The 21,392-nt window shown below is 47.2% G+C and overlaps 1 protein-coding gene across 2 annotated transcripts in view; it reads left to right on the top strand.

Annotated features, from left to right (window-relative positions):
- Nucleotides 1–21,392, top strand: part of FGD5 (FYVE, RhoGEF and PH domain containing 5) — a 118,500-nt gene that overhangs the window by 34,743 nt on the left and 62,365 nt on the right. For both annotated transcript variants that reach the window (XM_040408361.1, XM_040408360.1), the window contains exon 3: nt 8,489–8,615. In XM_040408361.1, coding sequence (XP_040264295.1) covers nt 8,489–8,615 — 127 coding nt within the window. The remainder of the gene's footprint in view (nt 1–8,488; nt 8,616–21,392) is intronic.

Genomic DNA, 21,392 nt, shown 5'->3' with positions numbered 1-21,392 from the left:
GTATAAATCCTCGGCTGGCATGCATTGCTCTGGGCCTGGGCATGCAGGTGGTATAAACCTTCAGCTGGCATGCATTTCTCTGGGCCTGGACATGCAGGTGGTATAAACCCTCAGCTGGCATGCATTGCCCTGGACATGCAGGTGGTATAAATCCTCGGCTGGCATGCATTGCTCTGGCCCTGGGCATGCAGGTGGTATAAATCCTCGGCTGGCATGCATTGCTCTGGCCCCGGGCATGCAGGTGGTATAAATCCTCGGCTGGCATGCATTGCTCTGGCCCCGGGCATGCAGGTTGTATAAATCCTCGGCTGGCATGCATTGCTCTGGGCCTGCAGGTGGTATAAATCCTCGGCTGGCATGCATTGCTCTGGCCCTGGGCATGCAGGTGGTATAAATCCTCGGCTGGCATGCATTGCTCTGGGCCTGGGCATACAGGTTGTATAAATCCTCGGCTGGCATGCATTGCTCTGGGCCTGCAGGTGGTATAAATCCTCGGCTGGCATGCATTGCTCTGGCCCTGGGCATGCAGGTGGTATAAATCCTCGGCTGGCATGCATTGCTCTGACCCTGGGCATGCAGGTGGTATAAATCCTCCGGCTGGCATGCATTGCTCTGGGCCTGGGCATGCAGGTGGTATAAATCCTCGGCTGGCATGTATTGCTCTGGGCCTGGGCATGCAGGTGGTATAAACCTTCGGCTGGCATGCATTGCCCTAGGCCTGGGCATGCAGGTGGTATAAATCCTCGGCTGGCATGCATTGCTCTAGCCCTGGGCATGCAGGTGGTATAAATCCTCGACTGGCATGCATTGTTTTGGCCCTGGGCATGCAGGTGGTATAAATCCTCGGCTGGCATGCATTGCACTGGGCCTGGGCATGCAGGTGGTATAAACCCTCAGCTGGCATGCATTGCCCTGGGCCTGGGCATGCAGGTGGTATAAATCATCGGCTGGCATGCATTGCTCTGGCCCTGGGCATGCAGGTGGTATAAATCCTCGACTGGCATGCATTGCTCTGGCCCTGGGCATGCAGGTGGTATAAATCCTCGGCTGGCATGCATTGCTCTGGGCCTGGGCATGCAGGTGGTATAAACCTTCAGCTGGCATGCATTTCTCTGGGCCTGGACATGCAGGTGGTATAAACCCTCAGCTGGCATGCATTGCCCTGGACATGCAGGTGGTATAAATCCTCGGCTGGCATGCATTGCTCTGGCCCTGGGCATGCAGGTGGTATAAATCCTCGGCTGGCATGCATTGCTCTGGCCCCGGGCATGCAGGTGGTATAAATCCTCGGCTGGCATGCATTGCTCTGGCCCCGGGCATGCAGGTTGTATAAATCCTCGGCTGGCATGCATTGCTCTGGGCCTGCAGGTGGTATAAATCCTCGGCTGGCATGCATTGCTCTGGCCCTGGGCATGCAGGTGGTATAAATCCTCGGCTGGCATGCATTGCTCTGGGCCTGGGCATACAGGTTGTATAAATCCTCGGCTGGCATGCATTGCTCTGGGCCTGCAGGTGGTATAAATCCTCGGCTGGCATGCATTGCTCTGGCCCTGGGCATGCAGGTGGTATAAATCCTCGGCTGGCATGCATTGCTCTGACCCTGGGCATGCAGGTGGTATAAATCCTCGGCTGGCATGCATTTCTCTGGGCCTGGGCATGCAGGTGGTATAAATCCTCGGCTGGCATGCAGTCAGTGCTGCTCTGATGACTTGGCTCCTGGTGGATTTTTAGCTCGGCGTTTCGGATCTCCTGGCCTCACTCAGCCCTCCAGCTGCAATCTGGTATCACTCAGCCATATCATTACTACAAGCAGGAGAATTATCAGGGGATGAAGCTGTCCATGGAGAGCAGCGGCTCCGGGCGCCTTCCGTCATCTGACAGTTCTCCCAGAGATCGCCGTCCAATTAATTATTAACCCATTGCTGCACAATGTAGACTGAATACCCACAGAGAAGTACAATAAGCGTGAGTGACTTACCGTATGTACTGGAGCTCAGTATCACACGCGATAGGCTTAGATACACAATCTCAGCAGAAAGCAACGCGCATCATAGGATTAGATGCACATCTCCGCAGACAGTATCATACAACAAAGAGTTAGGGCCCATGCACGTGGCTGTAGCCGTTTTGTGGTCCGCCAATTGCAAAACATGGATACCGGCTGTGTGCGTTCCGCATTTTGCAGAACAGAGTGTCCTACCCTCTATAAAACTGCCCTATCCCTGTCCGTAAAACAGACAAGGATAGGACATGTTCTATCTTTTTTGCTGCGGAACGGACATACAGCACACGGCGTGCTGTCCGCATCTTTTGTGACCCCATTGAAGTGAATAGGTCCGCATCTGATTCAGGAAAAATGCGGATTGGATACGGATAAAAACCACAGTCGTGTGCATGAGCCCTTATATACACATGTTCAGGTCTAGATACAGCAGCTCAGCAGGCAGTATCATACAAGATGGCTCATGCACACGACCGTCTGTATTTTGCTGTCCACAAAAAACGGATCCACAAAAAATACGGATGACGTCTGTGTGACATCCATATTGCATACGTTTTTTTGCGGCTCCATTGTAACAATGCCTATCCTTGTCTGCAACACAGAAAAGAATTGGACATGTTATATCTTTTTGCTGACATACGGAAACAGAGTCATTTCTGGGGTTTTTTTTGCGAACCCATTAAAGTGAATGGTTCCACATACGGGCCGCAAAATAAAACGGAACAGACACGGAAAAAAAATACGTTTGTGTACATAAGCCCTTAGGTTTAGATACACTTTCTCAGCAGTGAGTACCACACATAGTAACAGCAGGCATTATTGCATACCAAAGGCTTAGATACACTTCAGACAGTATCACACATGGTATATTTAGACACCAGCTCAGCAGACCGTATCACACATGATAGGGTTAGATACATTTGCTCATCAGAAACGGCCACACGTAAGAGGCTTAGATACACTAGCACAGCAGGCAGCATTACTCATCAGGTAGTATCACATAGGAGGGGCTTAGATACACTTGATCAGCAGATAGTATCACATGTGAAAGGTTGGATTAGCCCAATCTACCTGAAGATTATTTTCAATCAGTCCATGATGGGAGATGTAGTGCTGCGCGGTTCCCTGAGACTGTATCATACATGATAGGCTTAGATACAAATTTTGGATTAAATAGTTTGAACAATAATCAGTAAATGGCGTCAGAATGGTTCAGTCCCTAGGAATCATTTACAAAACGTTGGCAACTACTTCCCGACACTTAACGTCCCCCCAACAGTAAAAATGAAGATGATGCCATAAATTACCCCCCCCCCCCCCCCGTCCCCCACGACAAGACCCGAACACCCATGGACACCATGTTCTAATTGGAAGGTATTTTTCACAATACAGTAAATGTCAGTAAATCAGCGGCCGCCCCAGGGGGGCAATCTTCTCTATCCCCTCAATAATAAGATTATGGATGGCTCGCGCTGTTTATTACCTCCCTTATATCATTACTATTTATTTCCATTTCTTTCATGGCAGACAGAAGCCTTCTGATGAAATTATTAGCTCCACTTGTATGGCCGTAATGTGTCCGTCCATCATCCGAGACGAGGATTTAATTGTATTAGCACCGGCGGCGGCCGCTATATCCTGAAACTCTGCGTGCGATCATTAGGTCATGTGACCCACTTCGCAGTGTTACACCGTAATGTGTTAAATATGGCATACATGTAGCAGAGCGTTGCTCAGTGTGAAGTCTGTCTGCAGGCGATCATCAATGAGATTTACTCCCCAAACTGAAGACATTGCTGCTCAGGTAGACACAATGCTATCAGCCCCTCGCTGCATCTCCGCACCACCGCCACATCACCTCATTACAGTATATGGCTCAATATTTTCTCCCTGCTGGATGGCGAACAAGTCTTTTTTTTTTTTTGTTTTGCTGAAAATCTATCCTGATCTAATACTTCTCACATCTGAGGGTTTGCTACACTATTATCCAGTCTAGACCATCCCCTATAAACTAAACACATCAGCAGCACTAATCTCTCTCCTGTCCTGATAGTTTGATACATTGTATCCGCCTCCAGGCTCTTTGTTTATGGACTGGAAACAATTGTTACAATGTATCCATTCTAGACAATCCTCTGTGAGCTAAACCCATCAGCAGCACAAAATGTCCCTCCTGTTCTGTTAGTTTGTTACAGTGTATCAGTGCAGGTAAAATGCATCAGTCTGGAGTCCAGGCTGATTAGCTCACGGAGGATTGTGTTGACTGGATATAATTGTAACAAACCCTCAGCTGTGAGAAATGTTAGATCAATACATGTTTTCAACTTTTCAACGTAATAAGGAATGTTTCCATTCATTGGCAGCAAACAGAAAAATTGAAACATAGTGGGGCACATTTACTAATAGTGTTGTACTTTGCTCTGCGAATTACAGTCTTAGGCCTCATGCACACGCCCTTTTTTTTCCGGGTCCGCATCCGAGCCGCATTCACTTCAATGGGGCCGCAAAAGATGCGGACAGCACTCCGTGTGCTGTCCGCATCCGTTGCTCCATTCCGTGGCCACGCAAAAATAGTAAATGTTATGCAAAGCATGGACGGTGCATGCCCATTTTTTGGTGCATTTTTAATAGTAAATCTGCACTGAGTACTGTAGATAGATCTAGACTCTGATTGGATCAGTCCCGGACAAACCTAAGAAGATACTAAGGCCTATTGGGATTGGTGGGGTCCAAAGATGATCTTGGTCAAGATGACAGTACTGGAGAGTTTGACTCTCTTGCCCAAGGACCGACATATCATCAATGTTATCACATAACCCAGCACCTCAGCTATGCTATGAGTGACGGCTGTAGTCGTCTCCTGCTTGGATGCTAAGGTTGTCACTCAGAGCAGAATAAAACTTCATACAGTGAGGAAAATAAGTATTTGATACACTGGCGATTGAATGAATGGAGAGGTCTGTAATTTTTATTATAGATAGACTTCAACTGTGAGAGACAGAATCTAAAAAATAAAATTCAAAAAAATCTAATTGTATGATTTTTAAATAATTAATTGAGGTGCTGTACATTGAATGTATGTATGTACTTTAGTAAGTCTACTGTGGTATGTGCCACTTGTGCAGTGGGTGGGAGACTAGGGGCCCACCTTGCTCAGGGGCCCAGCAGGCGATTCACTTGTACCCCTGTGGGCCAGTCCGAGCCTGCCTGTCCACATACTCAATCAATCACACTGCAACCTCTCCACCATGGCCAAGACCAAAGAGCTGTCTAAGGACACCAGGGAAAGCATGGTCGACCTGCACAAGGCTGGGATGGGCTGCAGGACAATAGGCGAGCAGCTTGGGGAGAAGGCAACAATTATCAGAAAATGAAAGAAACACAAGATGACTGTCAGTCTTAGAGTAAGTTCACACGAACGCGTGTGATCCGTGGCCGTATTGCGGCCCGCAAATCGCGGGCTGCAATACACGGCCACAGTTCCGTGTGCATTCCGCATCACGGATGCGGACCCATTCACTTCAATGAGTCCGCAAATCCGGAATCTCGGAACGGCCGCACGGGACGGGACCCCTCGGAACCACTACGGGGTGCTTCCGTGGGGTTACGTCCCGTACTTCCGTTCCGCAAAAAGATAGAACATGTCCTATCTTTTAGCGGAACGGGCGGATCGCGGACCCATTAAAGTGAATAGGTCCGCGATCCGATGCGGCTGACCTACGGCCGGCGATCGTGCATTGCGGGCCGCAGCACAGGTACGGGTCACACACGTTCGTGTAAACTCGGCCTTACTCTGTCTGGGGCTCCATGCAAGATCTCGCCTCGTGGGGTAAGGGTGATTCTGAGAAAGGTGAGGAATCAGCCCAGAACTACACGGGAGAACTCGGTCAATGAGCTGAAGAGAGCTGGGACCACAGTCTTAAAGATTACTGTGGGTAACAAACTACGCCGTCATGGATAAAAATCCTGCAGGGCACGCAAGATCCCCCTGCTTACGCCAGCAATGTCCAGGCTCGTTTGAAGTTCGTCAATGACCATCTGGATGATCCAGAAGAGGCATGGGAGAAGGTCATGTGGTCAGATGAGACCAAAATAGAACTTTTTGGTATCAACTCCACTCGCCGTGTTTGGAGGAAGAAGAAAGATCCCAACCATGAAGCATAGGGGTTGAAACATCATACTTTGGGGGTGCTTTTCTGCAAAGGGGACAGGACGACTGCACCGTATTGAAGGAAGGTGGATGGGGCCATGTATTGTGAGATTTTGGCCAACCTCCTTCCCTCAGTAAGAGCATTGAAGATGGGTCGTGGCTGGGTCTTCCAGGATGACAATGACCCGGAAGACACAGCTGGGGACAGTAAGGAGTGGCTCCATAAGAAGTATTTCATGATCCTGGAGTGGCCTAGCCAGTGTCAAGACCTAAACCCAATAGAACATCTTTGGAGGGAGCTGAAACTCAATGTAGCCCAGCGACAGCCCCAAAACCTGAAAGATCTGGAGAAGATCTGTGTGGAGGAGTGGGCCAAAAACCCTGCTGCCGTGTGTGCAAACCTGGTCAAGAACTGCAGGAAACGTCTGATATCTGTAATTGCAAGCAAAGGTTTCTGTACCAAATATTAAGTTCCGTTTTTCGATTGTATCAAATACTTCACGCAATAAAAAGCTAATTCATTATTTAAAATAATTCAATGTGATTTTCTAGATTTTCTACATTTTTTTTATTTTATTCAGGCTCTCACAGTTGAAGTGTACCTACAATCGAAATTACAGACCTCTCCATTCTTTGTAGGTGGGAAAACTTGCAAAATCCCCAGTGTATCAAATACTTATTTTCCCCACTGTATTCACTTTACTCCTGATGAGACAAGCTCCAAATGTTTTCCTGCTCTCCTCAACCCCTAATTAGTGCTTCCAGCAGTTTAGCATGGTCGAAACTGCTGACAGACTCCTTTTAAGTGGTTATCAATATATACAGAGAACAGACTGGTTAGACACTGACCTCTCTTGCGTTGCTGTGAATTAAACTGTAAGCTCTTCTCCTCTCTCCTGTTATCTCGTTTTTGTTGACTAAAGATGAGCAAATTCATTCATCTTGCTCAACCCCCCCAACAGACCTATCTATCACAATCAATGGCTGCACACTCTCCCCGGTCAACCAAGTCCGCTGCCTTGGAGTGACCTTGGATTCTACCCTCTCCTTCCGACCGCACATCCAAGCACTTTCCACCACTTGCCGCCTCCAACTCAAAAACATCTCCCGCATCCGCGCTTTCCTTTACTTTGAATCTGTGAAAATGCTCGTACATGCCCTCATCATCTCCCGCCTAGACTACTGCAACACTCTCCTCTGTAGCCTCCCATCTAGCACTCTCGCACCCCTCCAATCTATCCTCCACTCTGCTGCCCGACTAATCCACCTCTCCCCCTATTACTCCTCTGCCTCTCCCCTCTGCCAATCCCTTCACTGGCTCCCCATTGCCCAGCGAATTCACATCAAAGTACTAACAAATACATACAAGGCCGTCCACAACCTGTCCCCTCCCTACATCTCTGAGCTCCCGATACACCCCCACACGCACTCTCCGATCCTCACAGGACCTCCTTCTCTCCTCTTATCGCCTCTTCCCACAATCACCTCCAAGATGTCTCCTGTGCATCCCCCACATTCTGGAACTCTCTACCCCAACATATCAGACTCTCACCGACGGTCGAATCCTTGAAAAGAAACCTGAAAACCCACCTCTTCAGACAAGCCTACAACCAGTGACCCTGCTGCCTCTATACCGCCACGACCAGCTTCACCCGCACCTACTGCGTCCTTCTCCCATACCATGTAGATTGTAAGCCCTCACGGGCAGGGCCCTCTCTCCTTCTGTACCAGTCTGTAACTCGTCTTGTTTATGATTAGTGCAATTGTCTGTATTATGTATGTGCACCGCTCATCATATGTACAGCGCTGTGGAATGAATGGTGCTTTAATAATAAATAATCATAATAATAAGAATTGATTCCTCTTATCAAGCAGAGTTCTGCACTTGTGATGGGTGTCCCTGCTGTTTGATTGATAGGGCCGGACATCTCGGCCAGCCCCGACAATCCCGCGCCTGCCCCACCGCAGAGGCTGTGCTTCCGCTACCAAAGCAGTGACTGTGCGAGATTGGCTACACTTCCGGCAAATGACACATGAACAGTTGCTGCTCCGGTACAGGTGCGTGATTATCAGGGCTGGTCAAGATGTCTGGCCCTGTCATTCAAGCTGCGGGGAAGGAGGCAATCGTCAGCTTTGGGGACACCTTGTCACAAATTCAGAACTCTGCTTGATGAGGCAAATTGCTTCTTACAATTTGATTCTCTTATCTCTAACGTTGATCTCAATGGCTTCTTTGCTGTGGAGTGTGAAGGATGTGATTACACCTGTGGGATGTTATATATGGGGGGTGTATAGCTTTGCCGCTTGTCTTTGACCCATTATGTCTCTATCTGCAGCGCTTACACGGAGCCCTACAAAGTCTGCCCCATCCCCATGAACAACATAGAGGACATCACGTCTGACGAGGATCAGAGGAGCTCTGAAGGCGAGGAGTCCAGCTCTGGAGGAAATGGGGTACACAAGGTAATGTTGGTCATGCTGGTGATTTATGTTACTGCTCGTCTAATCCATCTTCATCTGTAGTGGTTTCATACATCTACTGCTCCCTGTTATCAGACTGGGGAGGGTCTGGCCATAGGGCAGGTGAATATAATCTATAGCCTCTCACTGTGTATACATTATATACACACATTCAGTGAACAGTCAGATAGCATAGCAATTCTTATGAAAACCCATCCCGCCATTCTATTGTGGCCCTCGTGGTGCGACTGTTGGCTCTGCACCCCTGTAGCTCTAGCGCCGCACTCACATGCAGATGCCGCTGTCCCTCCAGCAGATGTGTCCTTCAACCCCTTCCTCCAGATGCACATCGTCTTCTTCTCACTACTCAAAGAGGCAGAAAACAGAGGATTTCATTGATGGGACGCCTCCTATCACTGGCAGCGGGCACACTGCGCCATTATCCTCATTCTGCCCTACAGAGTCAATCTATTATGTCTTTATGTATGTATGGGAGTGAATGTATTATGTGTGTAGATATGTATGTACACGTTGGGCGTGTGAAGATCTGCATTATGTATGTATGAGAGTCAATGTATTGTGTGTGTTGATGTGTATGTATGTATGTGAGTCAATATCGTATGGGGGTCATTTATCAAGCTAAAATACACCTAAATTAGACGTATTTCAGGTACAACTAACCTTGCGCCGCAATCTGTGCCCGAAATACGTCTAATTTAACATTGTAACAATGGCAAAAACGGACAAGAATAGGACATGTTCTATTTTTTTAGCGGGGCTACGGAATGGACATATCGATGCGGACAGCACACGGTGTGCTGTCCGCGTTTTTTGCACACCCATTGAAATAAATGGGGCTGCATCCTATCCGCAAAAAAACGGAACGGACACGGAAACAAACAACGTTCGTGTGCATGAGGCCTAAATGTTAGACAGCTCGAAAGCTGTCTTACATTTAGAAGCGGTGGTGGATCCACTGCCAAGTATAGGGGCTTTATTAAGACCAGCGTCTAAAAAACACCAGTCTTAGGGATCATTCAGATGGCCGTATGCTGTCCGCAAAAATGCGGATCCGTTTTTTTGCAGATTAGATGCTGTCCCATTCACTTCTATGGGGCCCTTTTCTTCCATTGCACGGCTCAGCAAAAAAATTAAACATGTCCTATACTTGTCCGTATAAATCAGGACATGGCCCTATTAAAGTCTATGGATCATTTTTTGCGGACATGCTGAACTGTTTTTGCGGACAGCATACGGCCGTCTGAATTAGCCCTTAATGAATGACCCCCTATGTTCTTAGATGTGTATTGTGTATGAGAGTCACAGTGTTGTGTGTACAGTAGATGTGTATTATGTATGTATGGGAGTCAGTGTGTTATGTAAGTATATACATGTGTGTACATACAGTACAGACCAAAAGTTTGGACACACCTTCTCATTCAAAGAGTTTTCTTTATTTTCATGACTATGAAAATTGTAGATTCACACTGAAGGCATCAAAACTATGAATTAACACATGTGGAATTATATACATAACAAACAAGTGTGAAACAACTGAAAATATGTCATATTCTAGGTTCTTCAAAGTAGCCACCTTTTGCTTTGATTACTGCTTTGCACACTCTTGGCATTCTCTTGATGAGCTTCAAGAGGTAGTCCCCTGAAATGGTCTTCACTTCACAGGTGTGCCCTGTCAGGTTTAATAAGTGGGATTTCTTGCCTTATAAATGGGGTTGGGACCATCAGTGGCGTTGAGGAGAAGTCAGGTGGATACACAGCTGATAGTCCTACTGAATAGACTGTTAGAATTTGTATTATGGCAAGAAAAAAGCAGCTAAGTAAAGAAAAACGAGTGGCCATCATTACTTTAAGAAATGAAGGTCAGTCAGTCAGCCGAAAAATTGGGAAAACTTTGAAAGTAAGGGCTATTTGACCATGAAGGAGAGTGATGGGGTGCTGCGCCAGATGACCTGGCCTCCACAGTCACTGGACCTGAACCCAATCGAGATGGTTTGGGGTGAGCTGGACCGCAGAATGAAGGCAAAAGGGCCAACAAGTGCTAAGCATCTCTGGGAACTCCTTCAAGACTGTTGGAAGACCATTTCAGGGGACTACCTCTTGAAGCTCATCAAGAGAATGCCAAGAGTGTGCAAAGCAGTAATCAAAGCAAAAGGTGGCTACTTTGAAGAACCTAGAATATGACATATTTTCAGTTGTTTCACACTTGTTTGTTATGTATATAATTCCACATGTGTTAATTCATAGTTTTGATGCCTTCATAGTCATGAAAATAAAGAAAACTCTTTGAATGGGAAGGTGTGTCCAAACTTTTGGTCTGTACTGTACGTGTGGGTATATTTATATAAATATAGTCAGATTACTTAAGGCTACTTTCACACTAGCGTTCGGGTGTCCGCTCGTGCGCACCGTTTGAAGGGGCTCACGAGCAGCCCCGAACGCATCCGTCTGGCCCCAATGCATTCTCAGTGGAGGCGGATCCGCTCAGAATGCATCAGTCTGGCGGCGTTCAGCCCCCGCTCCGCTCAGTGAGCGGACACCTGAACGCTGCTTGCAGCGTTCGGGTGTCCGCCTGGCCGTGCGGAGGCGAGCGGATCCGTCCACACTTACAATGTAAGTCAATGGGGACGGATCCGCTTGAAGATGACACCATATGGCTCATTCTTCAAGCGGATCCGTTCCCCATTGACTTTCAATGTAAAGTCTGAACGGATCCGCTCAGACAACTTTCACACTTAGAAAATTTTCTAAGTTTTAATGCAGACGCATCCGTTCTGAACGGATGCGAACGTCTGCATTATCGGAGCGGATCCGTCTGATGAAACATCAGACGGATCCGCTCCGAACGCTAGTGTGAAAGTAGCCTCAATTCTCCCACATTCCCCAGTATGGGTGAATCTGAGGCTGATGCTGCAGATTTTTTCGGATTTTCACCATTTTTGCAATGCACAGGGAGAAGTCCTTACACAGCCCAGATGTACATGTGTTTATTGTCAGAGTTTCTGGATTATCGGATGCTGGAGGGAATGTCTCCAGGAATGTGCATACAGTTATGAAGCAGGAGCTAGCCTACATCATGCAGCGATACCTTCTGCTTCCACACTGCTAGATCTAGGCAGATTTGCCACCCAGGACACTAGGAAAGCGCATTTTGGATCTTTGGTCCATCTTTTACGCCCTCTTCTGTACTTGTCCTGTCTTTGCTCGGCCTTCTCAGCTTTCGTGCCATAACTTGAGGCCTACAGGGGGAGATTGTGCGTCTGGCAGGGTCTTCATGTCCCAGCATGAATAATAGATACAGTGTATCACGCCGGTGACCCATCCTTCAGCGCCTGTCACTGTGTTATTACATTATTGCTCCGCAGTCAGCACTCTCAGGGCTCTTTGGAGAAGCCGTTACCCTCCAGGTTAATGCACAATGTGTCTTCTTGTGCCGGGGAAGGATATTTAGAAGTGACAGGCAACCATAGGACTCGCCCGCCCTTAGGTGTGCAGCTCCTGGCTGCTACAGGATGCAGATGCATTCATATGTCGTCCCGTCAGAGCTTCTCACCCAGCTTTCCCAGGCTCCTGAATGGTACATGGAGGAAATTTCTGCCAGAAATCAGCAGGTGCAGATTTTTTGTTGCAGAATTTCCTGTATGAGAATCTCTCCATTCAATTTAATGGGGAGCTGATTCTGTAGTGGAAAAATCCGCAACCAAATCCAACATGACTTTTCCGCAGGATTTTCTACTGCAGAATCAGTTTCCCATTGAATTGAATGGAGATATTCTCATGCAGAAAATCCGCAGCACAACATTATGTAGGGAACACGACGCAGGGATGGGCAATTTCCATCCCCAGAGGATAACATGGGGGAAGGCTTGATGTTGCAGATTTTCTGGCAGTTAATGAGCCCCCTGTTGGGCCCCTGGAGAAAGAGCCCGGTCCTGTGTCCTTAGCAGCATGGGTTTAACTATAGCCATAGCAGCCATTGCACTTGTATAGGGCCCAAATCAAAGCACATTAGTAAGTGTCTCGTATTAACTTCCTCTACATGATAAATGCCACTTACTGAAGTGAGACGACCCCTTTAATTATTGCTACTTATACTGCTGTTTGAAATTTTTGACACAAGGAATGTATTCTAGTTACAGGAGGGGGTCCCATATGACATAAGAGGGGTCAACACTGGAAAGAAGATAAGGGATCAGTTTGGTATTACCCAGCCTGAGGGGGGCCCTATTTTGATTCCTACTATGGGGCCCCCTATTATCTGGGTGATGTAATACATTGCCATCTGCTTACTCTGGAGTCTTGGAAAGCTGAGGAAGCACAATATTGGTTGTCACCCAGCTTTCCCAGATATACATAACTAAGGAGAAAAGGACAATAGGATTTTATACTTTCTAAGGATTGTTTTTGTATCTAGATTGAAAGCTCTTGTGACCAAGCCCTGGTAGAGAAGATGCTTTGTTGTGGTAGCAAAAAGCTGGAGAAATGCTCTGTTTTTAATAAAATGTACCCCTCCATCCCTTCGCGCATAGATCATACAACTGTCCCTCCCCCAGGCCCCGTAAATAGCATGCAGACAATAGGCGGGCATCACATGCAGACAATAGGCGGAATTTAATGACATTTTGTTTCACCCTCTTACGAAACCAAAAAAACTAATATGAGCATAAAAAGAGGATGAGTCCACCCTCCCGGGGCTACATATGTGGGCCTGATGTCCAGGGATAAGAAATAGGGTTTGTATTTGTATTTTAAACTCTTAGGCCTCTTTCACATGGGCGTCGCGGGAAAATGCGCAATTTTTCTGCGCGAGTGCAAAGCGTTTTAATGTGTTTTGTAAGCGCGTGAGAAAAATCGGCATGTTTGGTACCCAGACATGAACCCGGACTTCTTCACAGGAGTTCGGGTTTGGGTTAGGTGTTGTGTAGATTTTATTATGTTATAAGGGAAAATAATAGCATTCTTAATACAGAATGCATAGTAAAATAGGGATGGAGGGGTTAAAAAAAAATATATATTTTTTAACTCACCTTAATCCACTTGTTCACGCAGCTCGGCTTCTCTTCTGTCTTCTTCTTTGATGCCCAGGAGAAAAAGGACCTGTGGTGACGTCACTGCGCACATCACATGGTCCATCACATGATCCATCACCATGGTGATGGATCATGTGACAGACCATGTGATGAGCGCAGTGACGTCACCACAGGTCCTTTTCCTCCTGGGCATCAAAGAAGAAGAAATAAGACGAGCCGGGCTGCGCGAACAAGTGGATTAAGGTGAGTTAAATTATTTTTTTATTTATTTTTAACCCCTCCATCCCTATTTTACTATGCATTCTGTATTAAGAATGCTATTATTTTCCCTTATCCCGTACTTGCTTGCGGATGCTTGCGATTTTCACGCAGCCCCATTCACTTCTATGGGGCCTGCGTTGCGTGAAAAGCGCAGTATATAGAGCATGCTGCGATTATCATGCAACGCACAAGTGATGCGTGATCATCAACGCTCATGTGCACAGCCCCATTGAAGTGAATGGGTCCGGATTCAGTGCGGGGGCAATGCGTTCACCTCACACATTGCACCCGCGCGGAAATCTCGCCCGTGTGAAAGAGGCCTAAGTCTTCATATACAGGTGTAGCAGTGCTGAGCATGTTAGATCTAGGAAGGCTAAGTGTGCCGGATGCAGAAGAGCTGAATTTGTGAGAAGTAGTGAAGCTATAGTGGTCAGATGTTGCAGAACCGAGTTGTTTTTTTAAATGCCATACAGCCATTTTTGCCTAATGTAGCAGAGTTGTGTTTGTCAGAATTATTAGAGCTGAATTTGTCACTTGGAGCAGAGATATGTATCATATGGAGCAGAACTGATTTTGTCCAGGGACTGTCAATGTGGTTTATGTATGCATTGTATACATCTGTATACAGAGATGTAGCAGGGCTGAGTGTGTCAGATGCAGCAGCTGTCACCTATGGCCAAACCAAGTATCTTAAATGTCATAAAGCTGTGTTTGCCAGATGTAGCAGGGCTATGTTTGCCAGATGTAGCAGGGCTATGTTTGCCAGATGTAGCAGGGCTATGTTTGCCAGATGTGTCAACTTTGTTGGAAAATTTGTAAAAGTTTCAATTAAAAAAACTGAAAATAAAAATAAAAAGTCAGAAGTAGTAGAGCTGTAATTGCTACACATAACAAAGCTTAATATGCAAAATGTAGCAAAAAGGGTTTGTCAGGTAGAGCAGAGGTGCATTGGTCAAAGAGCTGGGTTTACAGTATAAGATTTTGCCTCCTCGGGGCCCTGTAATTACAATTTTACAATATGTGGTGAAGCTCGGCAGTTTTCATTGAAAAACAGGGCAGGTTTGCCATTCAGGGGTCTGGGAAAGCTGGGTGACAACTTTTACTGGAGACGTGTTGTTCAGAAAAGGAGCAGGGCGATGCTGGCAGCTAAAGGGTTAATTCTAGATACTGTCAGCAGCACTGGGCATTTCCTTCCCCAACATGCCATTAAGGCCACTCCTGACTGTAGTGCCCGGTCTGAGGGGCACGTCATCTGCCGGGCACTAAGGATAATCTCACATGCCTACGGGTAGTGGAAGTGGGGCCTCCCCAAGAACTTGGCACGAAAAGCAGTAGGGATATGAGGACGTGCGGAGTGCCCAGTGCACCCTCGTTATAGCCTCTGCGTCATGCCAGTCTGCCCATAGCCTGCTGTGTACATGACACGTACTGGGGAATCCCATAGAATTGCGAGATTAACAATATCTATCTATTTATCTATCTCATATCTATCTGGTGTAAGCAGGTACAAGGAATCATCGTGGATGATAGGTACGTGTCTCCGAGGGTCCTCAGTGGAGTAAGAGCCGATATTTTACGTGTCAGCAGCAGTTGCTGTTTGACACCTTAACCCTAAGTTCACACCTGAGCGTTTTACAGCGCGTTCCTACGCACTGTAAAACGCACAACAAGGAGAAACCAATGCTTCCCTATGGGAATGGTTCTCACCTGGGCGTTAAACAGCGCGTACGATCGCGCTGTAAAACGCCCGACGCTCAAACATGTACTTGAGCGACTTTGGGGCGTTTTGTCGCGCGTTCCCGTACATAGACTTTCGGGAACGCGCGACAATGGGCGTTCGCTTGTCTCTGTATGCACGCTTGTAAACGCCCGTACAATCGCGCATACAGAGCGCTCCTTTCAGAACGCTCAGGTGTGAACCCCGTGTAATACTCAATACTCCCCATGTTCCAGCGCTGCCAGGTGAGGAGGATTACCTCCGTCTGACAGTGGAGCTCAGGAGGTCTGTGCGCTGGGATCTGAGGCTTGAGCTGTGCCAGAGGGCTGAGACCTGTCTGTAAGGCCTCATGCACATGACCGTTTTTTTTTTTGTGGTCCGCAAAAACGGGTTATGTAGTTCAGAGATCCGTGTCCGTTTTTTCTTCCGTGGGTCTTCCTTGATTTTTGGAGGATCCACGCACATGAAAAGTGAAAAAAAAAAGTCAAGTTCGCCTTTAAAATGATTGAAAAAAACCGGACACGGATCACGGATGACAATCTTGTGTGCACCAGTGGTTTTTCACGGACCCATTGACTTGAATGGGTCCGCGAACCGCTGTCCGTGAAAAAAATAGGACAGGTCCTATTTTTTTTCACGGACAGGAAACACGGATCACGCGGATGAAAAACGGTGCATTTTCCGATTTTTCCACGGACCTATTGAAAGTCAATGGGTCCGCAGAAAAACACGGAAAATGGAACAACGGCCGCGGATGCACACAACGGTCGTGTGCATGAGGCCTAAGGGAAACGGGCCCCCTAGAAGCCCGCTATGGACTGCTGGAGGCAGGACTGCCAACAAGGTGATTGTTGCTATGTGGACTTTCCATTGTGTGTGAACTGACACCAAAACTGCAACGTGACGTTTGTTTTTGCTTTATGTGTGAATAAGCGCGGAAGTTTGATTTAAGAACTGGTAATCTGCCTCTGTACTGCGTCCGCACATCCTGTCTACCAGAGCGAATCCACACAATATCTATCTATAGAGATGGCCTTGCGGTTCGCACGGCAGCCGTTTCGCGGCAAACTTGGTGCGCTCGCGATTCGCCGAACATATGGCGATGTCCGCCGGCGCCATATTGTTTTGCATTGCGCCGAACTTTGACACATAACACATCCATCAGGTGGGACAGGACAGCCAATTGAGACGTTTCAGCCCATGGACGTACCCCCACCCTATCACAGAACCCGATCTGGCCGCCATTTTACACTCTGTGTTTTGCCAGTGTAGGGAGAGGTTGCTGTGTGGAGCAGGGACAGACTGTTAGGGACACCAAACGCTGGCTAATAGGGCCACAAAAGTCCTTTTAACCACTTCACATCCGGGCCATTTGCCCCCTTCCTGACCAGGCCTAATTTTGCAAATCTGACATATCTCACTTTATGTGGTAATAACTCTGGAACGCTTTTACTTATCCAGGCCATTCTGAGATTGTTTTCTCGTGACACATTGTACTTCATGATAGTCATAAATTTGAGTCAATATATTTCACCTTTATTTATGAAAAAATCCCAAATTTACCAAATAATTATAAAAAATTCGCAATTTTCAAGATTTCTATTTCTCTTCTTTCAAAACAGAAAATGATATTTATTACTTAACATCAGTGATGGCCAGGAAACACATGCGGGCTGCCATCTTGACTCACCCGTCCAGCGATGCACAGGTAAGCCCTTACCTGTGCCTGTGCCGCGAGCCGGTCTGAAATCAAATGCGGTCACTGGGAGCAGGCAGTTCCGAGAACAGCCGCTGGGGGCCTTCATCGGGCTGTTCTTGGAACAAGGCTTACCTGTGCATCGCCGGACGGGTGAGTCAAGATGGCAGCCCGCATGTGTTGGCTGGCGAACACTGTGAACTGGCCATCACTGCTTAACATTCCCCATATGTCTACTTTATGTTGGCATTATTTTGGAAATGTCATTTTATTTTTTTAGGACGTTAGAAGGCTTAGAAGTTTAGAAGCAATTCTTCAAATTTTTAAGAAAATTGCAAAAACACACTTTTTAAGGACCAGTTCAGGTTTGAAGTCACTTTGTGGGGCTTACATAGTGGAAACCCCCAATTAATGACCCTATTGTAGAAACTACACCCCTCAAGTTACTTAAAACTGATTTTACAAACTTTGTTAACCCTTTGGCTGGGTTCACACTTGAGCGTATTTGATATGCTCGTTTAACGCGCGTTTTTGTGCGCGTTTTTGTCCATAGTCAACGCGCGTATTACGCGCGTTTGTGTGATTGACAGCAGTGTCCTATGGCCGCAAACACGCGACAAAACACCCCAAAGAAGCTCAAGAACTTTTTGGAGCGTAAGGCGTTTTTCAGCGCGTTCAAACGCGCTGTAAAACGCTCAAGTGAGAACCAGGGCCATAGGGAAGCATTGGTTTTCATGTGTTGAGCGTTTTAAAACGCTCAAGTGTGAACCCAGCCTTTAGGTGTTCCACAAGAATTAAAGGAACATGGAGGTCACATTTTTAAATTTCACTTTTTTTGCAGATTTTCCATTTTAATCCATTTTTTCTATAACACATTAAGGGTTAACAGCCAAACAAAACTCAATATTTATTACCCTGATTCTGCGGTTTACAGAAACACCTCACATGTGGTTGTAAACTGATGTAAGGGGACACGGCAGGGCGCAGAAGAAAAGGAGCGCCACATGGTTTTTGGAAGGCAGATTTTGCTGAACTGGAAGCTTTGAAGCCCCCCTGATGCACCCTTACAGTAAAAACTCCCAAAAAGTGACGCCATTTTGGAAACTAGGGGATAAGGTGCCAGTTTTATTGGTACTATTTTTGGGTACATTTGATTTTTGGATCATTCGTTATAACATTTTATAGGGCAAGGTGACAAAAAAAACTGGTTGTTTTAGCACAGTTTTTATTTATTTATTTTTACAGCGTTCACCTGAGGGGTTAGGTCATGTGACATTTTTTTTAGAGTCTATACGGATGTGGCGATACCTAATATGTATACTTTTTCTTATTTTTTTAAGTTTTACACAATAATAGCATTTTTTTTAAACAAAAAAATGATGTTTTATTGTGTCCATGTTCTGAGAGCTACAGTTTTTTTTATTTTTTACATCATTTTCTTATGTAGGGGCTCATTTTTTGCGGGATGAGGTGACGGTTTTATTGGTACCATTTAAGGGAGCATACTCCTTTTTGATCACTTGGTGTTGCACCAAAAATGGCTTTTTTTGACACCGTTTTTATTTTTTATGGTGTTTATCGGACTGGGTGGATCATGTGATATATTTATAGAGCCAACCGTCACGGACGCGGCAATACCAAATATATCTATTTTATAATTTTTTTTCTATTTTAAAAAAATAATAATTATTCCTTACTTATTTTTTTTACATGTTAAACCTTTTTTTTATTTTAACACTTTATTTATCTTTTATTTTACACTTTGCGTCCCCCATAAGGTCATACTAGATCTCTGGGGGACATTTAACTTCACATTTTTTTTTTTTTTCACTATTGATTTCTCCTGTAACTGGGGCTGACATAGTAGCCCCAGTTACAGGGGAAATGCACAACCCCAGAGAGGCTGTACAGCGGTATACTGCGCAGTACATCCTCAGTGCAGGGCTGATCGAGGTCTGTAGAAGACCTGACTGCTCCTGCACTCTCCCGGCCCCGGCGGTCACATGACTGCCGGGCCATGCGCTTCCTGCTCTGTATACACAGCGCTCGGGGAGAGCTGTGTATACAGCGATCTAGAAGGCAGGGACACCTGGGAACTGTCCCTGCCTTCTCTCTGGGTTGCCCTGATGTCACTGACAGCGGCTCCCGCTCGGCAGCTGCATGATTAGCGTGCAGCTGCGATCTCTGAATGGACGTTCAGAAACTTCCATTCAGAGATAGAGAACCACCTCCCAGACGTTTATAGTCAACGGGCGGACGGGGGATGGTTAAGGACTGGTATAGGTCTGCTATCGATAGGTGTGATATACTTATAATATACTTTCTAACATAGGAGCAACGCCGTCAGAACCCACAAAGCCACACTCCCAGCGCTCCACGTCCTGCCTCTTCTCCTTCTCCTCTCTCCTCCCATTTGTCCTCCACTCCACCTTCCACCATGCCGTCGTTGTCTTCATCTGGCAGAAGGCAGGCTTTCGTGGCCCAAATGTTTGAGCGTAAAAGTTGATGACGCCAGATAACGCTCTTGCCCAACGGCTGACCGCTGGCTTGTCGTAACTGCTAGCCCGCCAACTACTGCCATATAAACTGGTGGACTCGGAGGCCTTTAGAAAATTTGTGGCCATTGGCACACCACAATGGAAGGTCCCCGGAAGGAAAAATTTCTCCCAGAAGGGCATCCCAGAGCTATATGGCCACGTTCAGGCATATATCTTTGGCACACAGTGTCGGTGCCAAGATACATCTGACCACAGACACGTGGTCTAAAAAACATGGGCAGGGAAGGTACATAACTTTTACTGCCTACTGAGTGAACCTTCTGACGGCCATCAAGCATATAACCCGTGGCACCCGTGTGGATTTGGTGTTACCGCCACGGATTGCATGCAGGCCTGCCTCTTCTTCTCCTCCTCCTACTCCATCCTCCGTCTCCTCCTCAGCTGACTCCTCCTTTTCCACTGCTACCGCCTCTTGCCATGCTGTGCTGCGGCTGTTGTGCCTGGAAGCCAAGAGCCACACCGGTCCTGCGCTGCTTTCAGCTCTTCGGTCACAGGCCGATCAGTGGCCGACCCCGCTCAATTTGACAGTTGGTAAAGTGGTGTGCGACAACGGTGCCAATCTGCTGAGCGCTGAGTGCGCTGAAACAGGGCAAAATGACACATGTGTCGTGCATGGCACACGTCCTGAACTTAGTCGTGCAGCGATTCGTTGCCAAATACCCCGGGGTCCAGGACGTCTTGCGGCAGGCCAGGAAAATCTCTGCCCATTTTAGAAGATCTTACACGGCCATGGCTCGCCTTGCTGAGTTTAGCGGCGACACCACCTGCCCGTCAGACGTCTGCTTTGTGACAGCCCGACGCGCTGGATCTCCACCTTGTATATGCTTGATAGGCTGCTCCAGCAGAAACGTGCCGTTAACGACTACCTGTACGAACTCTGCGGCAGGACAGGTTCTGGGGAGCTTGGTTTCTTTTCACCACTCCAGTGGCTGCTCATGCGCGACGCATGCAGACTTCTGTGGCCATTTGATGAGATCACCAAACTGGTCAGTCGCAGCCAGGGCGCCATCAGTGACATTGTACGTTACTCCTTATTTCTGGAGCGTGCATTGCGTCGTGTCATTGATCAAGCCGTCGAGATGCAGGAGCTGGAAGATGAGGAAGTCACAATGCTGGATGAATTCCCAGGGGGGACTACTTCATCTGAGACAAGTCAGCAGGAGTCTGAAGAGGAGTCAGAGGAGGATGGTGCCGGGGAGGAGGAGGAGCAAGAAGAGCAGGCTTTAAGGGGGACTTTAAACTTTTCGGGGATCCCTGGTGTTGTCCGTGGCTGGGGGGAGGAGACCGAGGGCGACATTCTTCTGGGCGATGAGCAGGAGCCAGGGCGCTCCACCGCTTCCAATTTAGTGCAAATGGGGGCCTTCATGCTCCAGTGTTTGAAGAGGGACCCCCGTATAAAAAGCATAAAGGGCAATGACCAATACTGGGTGGCAACGTACTTAGACCCTCGGTACAAACACAAAATGGCGGCTATGATTCTTTTAGCATACCAAACCACAG

Source organism: Bufo bufo, chromosome 9 (assembly GCF_905171765.1).
Source record: "Bufo bufo chromosome 9, aBufBuf1.1, whole genome shotgun sequence".
Lineage (NCBI taxonomy): Eukaryota > Metazoa > Chordata > Amphibia > Anura > Bufonidae > Bufo > Bufo bufo.
This window is presented reverse-complemented; position numbering and strand designations above follow the sequence as displayed.